Source organism: Suncus etruscus, chromosome 6 (genome assembly GCF_024139225.1).
Source record: "Suncus etruscus isolate mSunEtr1 chromosome 6, mSunEtr1.pri.cur, whole genome shotgun sequence".
Classification (NCBI taxonomy): Eukaryota; Metazoa; Chordata; class Mammalia; order Eulipotyphla; family Soricidae; genus Suncus; species Suncus etruscus.
The window spans coordinates 105,729,573-105,741,555 of record NC_064853.1 but is presented as its reverse complement, the minus strand read 5'-3'; the positions used below and the strand labels follow the sequence as shown (position 1 = coordinate 105,741,555).

At 48.7% G+C, this 11,983-nt stretch overlaps 1 protein-coding gene across 1 annotated transcript in view; it reads right to left on the bottom strand.

Annotated features, from left to right (window-relative positions):
• Window positions 1–1,211: 1,211 nt before the first annotated feature.
• XXYLT1 (xyloside xylosyltransferase 1) overlaps window positions 1,212–11,983 on the bottom strand; it is a 110,802-nt gene continuing 100,030 nt past the window's right edge. Inside the window, exon 4 of the mRNA XM_049775985.1 lies at window positions 1,212–1,986. Within this exon, the coding sequence (XP_049631942.1) occupies window positions 1,590–1,986 (397 nt within the window). The 3' untranslated portion in view covers window positions 1,212–1,589. The remainder of the gene's footprint in view (window positions 1,987–11,983) is intronic.

The following is an 11,983-nucleotide window of genomic DNA, read 5'->3' as shown; positions in this document are numbered from 1 at the left end:
CAATGAGAACAGTTATATGGGGAGCCACATGGGACAGCAGCATGTCCCAGCCCTTTAGGACAGGCCACAGGATGGGGATAAAAGAAAGAGTTGCTTTTTGCTCCCAGGGCAGGTGGGCCTGCAATGCACAGAAAGAAAGAGGTCCTCACATGGAACTAGAGAGCACACTTCTCCCCTTGGTTACCTTCTTGACAATCCCTCAGCTGCTGCCCACCCCTCTGAGCACAGTCCACACAGAGGGGACTCAATGCTGCACACTCTACTCATGATTCAAAACCTTTATGTCACAGGGCACTATGCTCAGAGAATAAACAGCATGAATCACCGTGTTCCCTAAGACGATTTACAAGCTAATGGTGGAGAGAATGTTTAAAAAGTAAATAAAATGGGAAGAAGATGAGAACCTAGCAACATTTCTTCCTGAAGGAATTCACTAGACTGCACAGCACGGATCACTAGCACTTAGTTTCCTACTTGCAGGCTACTCACAGGATACCTCCTTTGGTTGGGAGTGGGAGGTGGGCTGGAGCCTCCCAAGCAGTTCTCTGGGGGACCAGGGGCTACTGCAGGCAATACTCAGCCAATCATGTCTATTGTTCAGTGCTAGTCCCTGAGAATTCAGCACTGCTGAACCATATTCCTCCTGAGACCATCAGGGACACCTCTCAAGGCCTTATAGACTAGTTTCTCTGGACTTTAATTCCTATGTCATCTCCCCAACCCCCCACCGGACAATCCTTTAAAAGAAGAAACCCAGAAATAACATCCTAATTTCTCCATGATACAACAGAAAGTTACTGGGTTGGTTTTCCAAAGAGAAGAGAAAGCTGATGAGCTGAGTACAGCACCCCTCCCAATAACCCTCGAGCAGCAGGGCGGACCATTTCATTGCCTATCTGCTGTGGGGTGTGGCCAAGCCCTGTGCTCTAATGGCAGATTTGATGTCTGGGCACAGACTAGTCCCGCTGAGCTGGCCAGAATGAAGTTGGGATAATGAGGTTCTGAGATGCAGCTGTGGGCAGAGAGCTCTGAAGGCGCCAGTAATGAGGCAGGATTTCTTATGTGGCCACCAGCAAAAGATCTCCAAAGAGACAACGTGTGCCAGGTCCACCAGCACGAGCCTTGGAGGACAGGCACGTAAGCTGCCAAGCGGGTGGGAGGATTAGATTCAGGTGGCTACTCAAGCCCTGGCTTTCTTGTTTAGCACAGTCTAGGAGCTATGGTCATTCCATTATTTCCAGTGGAAGGTTGCTCACTGGAAATAAATTTCTATTTGGTCCCCCAAAGACCCCCAAAGACTTTTGAAAGAGACTTTCATTCTTTGGGAACTGAAAGCAAGAGGTGGGTTTCCTGTCCTTCCTTCTCTGCCAACTTTTGCTCCCAGGCACCCAAAAACTTATCTTCCTGTTTGTCTGTCAAGCCCTTTAGAAAGACAGAGCTATGGACCATCAACACAGAGAAGGCCTAACCCCAGGGTGGGAATGTCGGCTCTCAGATGCCTCTCACAGTGGCTCTTTCGGGATTCACCCTGGGGCCTGTCCCAAAGGCACATCTCTCTTTCATCCCAGGTTCAGGGGACAGACATGACCCTAGGCCTCAGGTATGGGGGTGTTGCAGTTCCCATGGTAGATCTTGACATGGCCCTCACACCGGAAGTAGGCGTCAAAGACATCGCTGTAGCCGTGGTCCCGCCACCAGGTGCACAGCTGCCGGTTCCATGTGCAGTCAAGTACGTGGAAGAGCTCCGGGTGCTCCATACCGATCATGGTGAAGAAGTCCTGGTCCCCGAGGTGGCCGCGGAAGCGGTACTTGTCAGCTAGCCGCTGCACCTGCCCTGGCTCCAGCAGGTGGCCGTAGAGCGATGACTGGCGCATGGCCTCCAGATTCAGCAACATCACCCCGCTATTGAAGCCAGGTAGACCATTGGGTGGAGGGCTCCCAACACGGGTCTTGGGGTTCTCCTGGCGGAACTGCCAAAACGTGTGCCTAGGCGTGGGGAAGAGAGCACAGTTTTAGCTTGGAGTTAGTTAGGTGTATGGTAGAAGAGTCTAATTTTCTGGGTCTCCACAACCACCAGGTGGGAAGGAGGGGGCATTCTATTCATTCGACAAACTGAAGCCAAACTGAAGCCTGTCTGGGACTGGAGCAAAAGTAGAGTGGGTACAGCACTTGCCTTACACACAGAAAACCAGGGTTTGATCTCTGGCATCTTTTTTATTTTTTTTTGTTTTGTTTTTGGGCCACACCCGTTTGATGCTCAGGGGTTACTCCTGGCTGTGCACTCAGAAATCGCCCCTGGCTTGGGGGGACCATATGGGATGCCGGGGGATCGAACCTCGGTCCGTCCTACGCTAGCGCTTGCAAGGCAGACACCTTACCTCTAGCGCCACCTTCTCGGCCCATTCTCTCTGGCATCTCTTATGATTCACTCCCTTCATCACCACCAGGGGTGATGCTAAGCTAAGCCCTGAGAATTGCCTTTATGACCCAAACCCAAATAAAAATGAAGACAGTTTGTCTTCTACCACCAGCATGTGGCAGAACTTTATACTTGGAGCAGCTATCTTGACCCCAAATGTATGTTTTTCCCAACATTCTGTGCCATGACTGTCCTCTCACCACACTGAACAGATTCGAGATTACAGAGGAAGTCAGATATTTGAGTGGTTCTATAAGAGGCAAGCTGATTGGTCTTTATCTAGGCAATCTGATTGGTCTTTATGTGGTGATCTGATTGGTGCTTCTGTGTAACAACCCAAAATAATTGGTTTTCACACATTTGTTAATGCTGGTCATAACCAATTGAACAATAGGAGATATATGAAGTATATAAATACAGAGGAGTTGCTGGAATTAGAAGTCCTAGAAGAGAAAGAAGCTATGGTGCAGAGTTGCTGGGGATCCCAAACAGGGTGCTCTTGACCCTTTGAGAACTATAACCCTAAGAACTCACAAGTTCTACATTTTAACTGTTTGCACCACTGCCTCACCTCTCCACCTCACCATCCTCTTCACTTTTCAACATCTCTGAGAGAGGGGTACACTGTGAGATAATATATCAATTCTGCCTGAGGAAACTGAGGCACAAGTTAGGTATCACATAGCTGGTGAGCAGCAAATATAGCTACCAGGTGTCTGGACTCAGAGCTCACATCATTTTATGTGTGTTTAGGGATTGTTCCTGACCTGGACTAAGAGCCACCAGTACCTAACATATATGCTCTCCAACTGAGTCATACCTTAAGAATATCAACAATTTAGGCAGAGCTTTCATTCCTTATGTTCCTCAAAAGGAGAGAGAGACTTGGAGACACACAGAGAGAGAGAGTTAGAGAGAGATATCAATGCTGAAGGGTGACCCGGTAAAGATAAGAAATTTGCACACAGGCTAAAACAAACTCCTTTTCTACTTTAAAAAAACCTTGTTTTATGAAGAACCCCTTCATGCCCACCACTGCCTGGTCCATCCAGAAGAGCAAGAGATGACGGCACAGAGTTCTGATGGTTTAGTAGGGACTTTATTCTCTTATTTTAGGGCTGGTTTGTCACAGGTGGTTCTCAGGACGTCCAAGAGCCCCACTGGCAAGTCTGAACCAACCAGTCCAGTGGTTCAGTGCAAGGGCTGGACAATATGATGCTGCTTGGGCCCACACCCAGCAGTGCTTTTGGGTCTCCAGAGCTGCTCCTGACAGTGCTGGGGGATTCTGTGGTGTTGAGATTCTCAAGAACAAAACACAGAAAGGGGAACCCTCACACATCAAATCTGGGGTGAGGTGGGGATTTTAGCCACAGTTTATAATGGGAAGGTTTGGAAGGGGACCTGGAGGCAGAAAGTCAAGGCCCCAGAACAGGACCCTGTAGCTGCAAAGATTTCTGGGAAGCATGGGGAGAGGGGAACACTGAGGAAGGAAACAGTTCATGCAATCACTGGCTGGCTTGCCAAGCTGCCCAAGGCTATTGATCATCAATCACCAGGGTCCCACTCTCTGGCAGCTCTATCTGCTTTCCCCTCAAAACTGAACCACCATAGTTCACTGAGAAACCCAGAAATCTCATACACACCCTTGGCTTCAAACTCACAAAGCACAGGGCCTGATTGAGGGATGATCAGAGACCAGGGCTTGCAGGGTGCTGAGGATGTTGGCTAAACAGGGACCCTGATCTAGTAGATCCCATATGGAGGTCGTGCAGGGCCCCTGTAAGGATCCTCTAGGACAATTATTCTACTGTCCAGGCTCTGTGCTCCAGGAAACACTGAAACCCTTTGGGTTCTGCTGAGTGGGGGCAGGGTGGGTGTGCACATATTCCAGCACCAGAAAGCATCCTGTGTAATAAAGTCAAAAGGAAAATATACCGCTGGCCATACCGAGTTCAAGCAGGAGACAAAACAAGGCCTTTGTGAGTCTCTGCAGGAGGGTCAGAGGAGCAGGCTCTGGAGGAAAATCTGGGACCCTCTGGTCTCTCCATGAAGGGAAGTTCGGGTGCCCCCAGGTTTGACTGCTCTGCTGGCCCTCACACATGCCCTCAGCAGCTGCAGCTGGAGCCAAGCTGGCAGAGAGCAGTTTGAAAGTAGAAAGATCTACTTAGAGCCCCGGGCTCTTTTGGACAGTCAGGATGGTCCCGAGGCTGACCTCATGCCTCCAAGTCTTCAGCACCTCCTGCTGGGGAAGGGGAAGCAGAAGTACCTGAAGGGCTGTGACAGGAGGTAGCCTCCCCACACTCAGATGGCCCATTCACCTCTGCCTCTTACAAATCATGTTGCTTCTTTCTGATTTTTACAGGCATCCCAGTCTGTGACTGAGCCAGCTGCTGGTGTCTAAACAGCACATCTGAGCCCCAATGGCCTGGCCTTAAGCCTGTCCAAACAGTCAGCTCTCCCTGGAGCCTGCCCAGTTGCCCCCACACAGCTGGCTGCATCTCAGGCCCCTTGTGGGGTTGTTGTCCTCTTTTAAAAGAAAGGGGAGGGAGCAAAATGCACCAAATTATCTCTTCTCCTGACTGAGAGCCTTGCTCGGATCCCAAAGGTGCAGGGCTGGATAAAGAAGCATTTCTAGGGGGTGAATAAGAGCTTGCCAGTCCCAGGAAGAAACAATCCAGCTGCACGTCTGCTGCTAGAACTGAGACTCCTCTTGGGTCTCCAAGCATACCAAGGGGTAAGCAAAAATCACAGGCCTGTGGGAGATCTGTGCAGATCCTGTTCTGCCAGCACGCAACTTTAGCAGGGCTGGGTAGTCAGGCTGGAAGTCCAAATCTCCAAACTGCTTCTTTCCTGAAGAGGGGCCTCTAGGCCTTCCCTGTGAAGTTGAGAACAAAAGACAGCTCTCAAATACCAGCAGGCCTTACTGTGCAGATGCACACAGGAGAGTGTCTGGAAAGTTTATTAATCTAAGAGACGCATATCAAAGCCCACTGTGCTAAGCACATGTCCACACCCTGCAAGAGAGACTGTTTAAGACAAGTGGTGGGAACTCTTTATAGTTACTAGGAGTGGTGGGCACAGACCTCCACAGACCAGGCACAGTCAATCTGTGACAAGATATTGAATAGCCCCATCACGGGGAACTTTGTAACACTCCAAATAAGGGTATTGGGGGGGGGGGGTGAGAGACCTGAGGGAGAACAGGATCATCCTGGGAGAAAGGTGGGGAGGGGCCACTCCCCTGGAAGCTGAGCATCCCTGAGGGCCAAAATGCTGGTCACTGTTGGTTAGGAAGGGGAAGGCAGGGAGAGGAGTAGATAGATATGGGAGTGGGCAACTGTGGGGGCCCAAGGCAGCTCAGGGGAGCTCAGGGAGAAAATTGGGGATTTGGGAATGACTCCACAGGTGTATGCCTGCTGAACTCAGAAGGAGGGTGCAAGTTTGAGGCAAAGTTTGTTTTGAATGCTGGGCACACGACATGCAGCTGCAGCTACTGCCTCCTTGTACTGAACTCAGTATCGCATTGGCCTAGTATGCTGGGCCTTCTACCCAGACTCCCAAGAAGAATCCCACCAGGCCAGACCTTCCCTAGTGCAGCTCTATGGTTCTGGAAACATGTTTCAGCCAGCCTCCTTGGGACCACACATTCTTCTGCTTGTATTTTTCCAGACTCTTTCCCTGGCAGGGGAGACAAGAGCACCCAAGACACAGGCCACTGTGATCTAAGCACCTGACATATTCTCTTTCCAGATGACTGAAAGTAAACCCATCCTTCTTAGCTCCTTCCTGACATTGGCCCCTCAGCCTCACTAACCCAGCCCCCCCATCTGTTGACCCTTTTGCATTATACTGGTCTCCTAGAGAAGACTACATGCCATGCCACGCCATGCCCTGACTACCCCACCACACCCCACTAGCACGGAAGATTCTCTCAAAGCCCCTCCTTGAATTGCTCTACTCCAGTCTTTTCTACTGGCTTCCAGGAGGCTCTTGAGATTTCTGCCACCTAGGGTGCTCCATATAAAAGCAACAAAGAACTGAAAGCGGCCTCACCCAAATCCAGGGTGGTGGGGCTGCAGATGCTGTAGAATTCTGCAGAAGGGGAAAAGAGCCCAAACTGCACATGGGGACTGACTGGCCAGTTCTCTCTGGTTTGAGCCCTAAGCCTTGAGGGAAGTCAAGTGACACCCAGAATGGGTTGAGAACATGCAGCATGAAATTTAAAGTTGGATCAAAGCTAGTCCAAGCTGCTTCCTAAGAAGAGTGACTGTATAGAATAAAAATACGTAACCCCACCCCATTTCTCCTATGTAACCTTACCTGCTAATAGACCTCCCACTTCTGGGAGGGGTCTTTGGTAGATTATAAAAGGTTTGACCTCAGGGGCTAAAGGGGGATTTGCCAGGATGGAGAAGGAGCAGGAGGAAAGATGGCTGGAAAAGGCTAAGACGCAGGGCAAGCTGAGAATAGAATGTGTAAATGGTTAAGATATGGGCCACACATGTTGGCCAGGGCTGAATAAAGATGATCTCTCTGAAAACCTAACTGCATGTGGGTTTTCTACCCGCTGTTCTCCTGAATCCAGATACCCAACAGCTGGAGGGGATTGGAGCCACGTGGCCTGGAATGGCAGAGAAAGGCCCCTCCATTCATTCCATCACCATCCAAGCCCATCCAAAGGGCTTAATGCAACAAAAATATAAAATATAAAGAGATCCACATGTTGGGTGAGTCCTCCCTGGGCACTGTGTCTAGCCCCTTTGGCTGGTGGGTCTGAATATGCAGGGTAATGGTGGAGAAAGAATTCACAAGCAGTTAAGATATTCCTTGGAGTCAGCTCACTTTATTCCTCACAGTTTTTTTCTCTGCCATGAGTCTTTCTGCCATCTGCTTTCTTTGCCCAGCTCTCCCTGGCCTGTGTGCTCCTAAGCCATGTCTTTCTTCCAGTCCTTTTGCTGCTTCTCCTCACCTCCCCCCACCCCCCAGCCAGACTTTTCAATTCTTTACTTAAAACAGCCTGTCCCATCCCAGGTGTGGGCAGGTCTGATCATCCAGGTGGGATTAACATCTCAAAAGAAAGCTCAGGTTAAAGGGTGTTGAGGGAAGGGTTATAACTAGAATCTTCTGAAAGCATCAGTGGGTGTTTCTGTTGAACATGGCTCCTGTCACCTTTCTTCTGAAATTCTCTACATCCCTAGTCCCTGCTGACCCCTCTCTACATTTCTCCCCATGCAGAGACAGCTCCTGAACTACTGGTTGAGAAAAAAAATAAACCACCAACACTGGCCCCCAAATGCATCCAAACTCACCCATATCTTCTCTTCACACACCTGTACCCATGGAAACATTCACCCAATAAACATGGGTGTGCCAAGGAACTCTATCTGCTCCCTGTCCTGGGCTAAAGTCTATCCCATAGATCTCAGCCCCAGGGGAGCATAAAAGGGCTTCAATGGTAGAAGCAAAGGTCCTGACACAGCCAGACCAGCCTGCCAGAACCCACAGGCCACCTTGCCTGCCCTGTGCAAGATCTACCTGGGGCTGTCCATGATCTACCTGGGGCTGTCCCTTCCCTCTAAATCTAGTGTGCTAGTCCCACGGATCTCTGCCAGGTCACTTGGCTGAGCCCCCCTACCTCATGTAGGGCTGTTGACAGCAAGACAGAGATTTATCCCACACCAGCTAGGCAGGACTCCTTGGGCTGCTGAGAAACCTTTGCAGCCAAGTTCTTCCAGCTTCCCACCCACCTCCCTCAGCAGGCCATTCTTCAGTCTGCCTTTGGCCCTGAAGGTGCAGAGCAGATTGGGGGGTGTAGCACCCATGGGGGGAGCTTCCCCTCTAGTCTGGGTGAAAACCAGTCATATCTCAGTGAGTCCCTTGCTACATAAGCCTGCCATAGCATTATGCATTTCTGCTCAGGGCCTGCCCCTTTCCTGCAGTGTGGTGTCCAGGCCCAGTGCTTCTCCCCAAGGCATGTGTTCTGGGGTCTTACCCAGTTCTGCCTCCACTTCTCCTGAACTGTGTGCAGGGAAGGCATGAAGGGCAATGCTTCACAAACATCACCCCCTTCGATCAAAGTCTTTGTGGAAAACTAGATAAAAAGCTAACTGGGGGTGCAAAGAGATGAGGCAGGGTTTGTTAAAGAACTTGCCAGTAGGTCTGTGACTGAACTGGGTTCAATCCCCAGTGCCACATAAAATCCTCTGAGCTCCATAAAGAGTAATCTCTGAGCAGAGGGCAGGAGTAATCCCTGAGCACAACAAAGAAACTTCTCCCCAACATGCACCCTCTTTCTGAGATCAGCAGGGATAGTCAGTCACCAGAGTCACAAGGCTCCAAATTCTGCTGCCTGCTGTTCAGGAGAAGGAGCTTTCATGATGGGCTCAATATACCCCATCCAGAACAGCTATTTCTCACCGAAGAGCCACAGGAGAAAGCCAAGTTTTCTTGTCAAGTGTTTTCTTAACTAGTCTGCCTGAAAATGGCCCATCTCCTTCCCTGGCCTGAAGAAACTCACCGATTTTTGCAGAGGGTATGCAGGGAATTCTATGAGATAGCTACTAGCATGGCCTCTACTGAATTAGGCACAGGTGAAAGAGGGGAAGAGCAGCATTTCTCAATGGCTGGTCTGCAAGTCAGCTACCCCGACTCCATCTCATGCAAACACAAGCATTTCCTTCTAACTCCTCCCTCCCATTCACCAGTGACCAGATGAGGTTTCAACAGACTAGAGCACCTAGCAGAGATTGAGGGAGGTGTTCAAAGAATTCCAATAGGGAGAAAAGATGGGATAGCCCAGACACTGTGCTCTGTCCTTAGAGAACATGGCCCCATGCCATGCATGCTTCAGGAACACGCACACACATCACAAGTACGCATGCTGTATGCATATGTATCACAAGTATGCAAGCCGCAGGAACAGGCTCACGCATACATATCACAAGTTATGCACACGGCATCAACATCTGCAAATACGCATGGAAGATTCTTCCTCCTCTGGCTAAGTAAAGTTCAATTTCCCAGCTAGTTCTGAATTCTTCAATCTTCTGAAAGAAGAACTCATGAACTGGCAGCCCTTTCTGGTTCAGATCCTTACCAGCCTTTCTCCAATGCCTGGTAGTATTTCTGGCAGTTATTGAATAAGCAAGATTGAGGTTTCTTTTACCTGGCAATTAAAATCGGAGCACAGAGTTAAATTTATACAAAGCTTGAACGTTGCAGGAATCCAAGTTTATAAAAGTTTTTTTCCTTCAGTTTTTAAAAAAGAGAAAAAGAGAATCCTGGGACCAGAGGGAGAGTATGGGTAGGGGTTTTGCCTTACATGTGGGTGACTTGTTTCAATCTCTCGCATCACACATGATCCCCTGCATCTGCCAGGACTGATCTGTGAGTGCAGAGGCAAGACTAAGCCCTGAGCACTGCTAGGTGTGGTCCCCAAACCAAAATAAACTAGAAAATCTTGATGGGAACCACATCAACAGTGGGGGCCAGTTCAGTCTTTAAAACTGAGAAGAAATGTGAGCAACTTTTTGCCTTGGGTGAAATAGTATTCACATTCACGTGGGTTGCTTCCAGATTTAAAAAGGAAATTCGGGGCCGGAGAGATAGCATGGAAGTAGGGCATTTGCCTTACATGTAGGACAGTGGTTAGAATCCTGGCAACCCATATGGTCCCACGAGCCTGCCAGGAGCAATTTTTGAGCGTAGAGCCAGGAATAACCCCTGAGCACTGCCGGGTGTGACCCAAAAACCAAAACCAAAACCAAAACAACAACAAAAAAAATTTGGTGGAAATCCAAGGTTGTGCTTTAAATTTGGTTAATACTGCCAAAGGCAGGCTGATGTGTTCCACAACACACCTTAACTTTTTTTTTTTTTTTTGGTTTTTGGTTTTTGGACCACACCCAATGATGCTCAGGGTTTACTCCTGGCTATACACTCAGAAATTGCTCCTGGCTTGGGGGACCATATGGAACACTGGGGGATTGAACTGCAGACTGTCCTAGGTCAGTGCGTGCAAGGTAAATGTCCTAATTCTTGCGCCCCTGCTCCAGCCCCAATATACCCAAACTTCTAAGAAGACCTTCACTGAGTATTCATCTTCTGAGACTCCTTACTTCCTTTTTCTTTAAAAGAACAGACGATGAAAGTGGCCTGCTTTTTCCTTGGCTGTGGAATGCTCCAGAATAGTGGTAATTTATCAGAATAGTGGTAATTTAAAATTGGAGACAGATCCTGAAACTGGTCTAGAGCTGAGTTGATTTGATGCACACAGGCATGTGCATATTCATGCACTTACATGCGTAGACAATACAGATAAACTTTATGTATGCATACACACTGGCTGACATCATAGTACCCAGCAGGTAGGCTGAGTGAAAAGAGTTCTTCCAAGCAACTCAGCCAAAGACTGGGGCTGGTGAGGGGGACCAAGCAGATGTGAGAGGAAGATCACCTCAGGAAGGATCTAGGCGCAGGGGTCTCAAACTCGGGCAGCAAATGGCCCTCCGTACAACATTTTGTGGCCCTGCCCTAGAGGAATCTTTTTTGTTTTGTTTTGTTTTGTTTTAGTTGTTTGGGTCACACACCCCCAATGTTCAAGGCTAACTACTGACTTTGCACTTAAGGATCACCCTGACTTTGCCTCCTGCAGCCCGCAGGTAAATTAAGTTTGAGACCCCTGACCTAGGGAAAGCTATCAGAGTCCCAAGAGGCCAGCATGAGAAAAATGGGGGAAAAGCTTGCTGCAGAGTATTGAGGCACAGATAGGGAGATCGTATATGAGCCCACATTGATAAGCCATCTAGAATAGGCAAATTCATGGTGATAAGTATAGGAATGCAGTAGAGGAGTAACTGCTTAATGGGGATAGTTCCTCTCTGGGGTGAAGCTATTCTAGAGAAGGTGGTGAGGGTGGCACAATCATGAGTAGAGCCTGTGCCAGGGACCATACACTGACACACAATTCAAATGACAAATGTGGGCCAGAGAAAAGTAGGTAAGCAGTAGGTAAGGTGCTTTTGTGACCCACAGCTAACCCCCATTGGACCGTCAGCACTGCATATGGTTCCAAGTCTTTCCTTCCAAAAATAATCCCCAAATAAGAGCCAGGTGTAAGTCCTGAGCACTATTGGGTGTGGCTCCTCCCCCTATAAAAAAATAAATGGACAAAAAAAATTGGAGTTAAATCAATAGTACAGCAGAACCCTAAATAGCTAACCTGGGTTCAGTTCTCAACCAGATGGTCTCCTGAGTCCTGCCAGTAATGATCTGAGGTGCAGAGCCAGGAATACACCCTGAAAACTGATGGAAGTGGTCTCAAAACAAAACACATTTTTATTTTTATTTTTTACAAAACAAAAATTTAAACAGAAAATAAAACAACAAGCATAGGATTGCTTATGTTTCACACAGAAAGAAACAAAGTGAGGCAGAGGAAGCTACTGGCCCAGATGTTGCCAAAGTCTCTTGCAACCTTCAGTATAAAGCATTTCTTTCCTTCAGTTCCAAGATTTGGTCTTTTAAGGCGGACCTGATGAACTGACAGGCTAGCATGGACTGTGT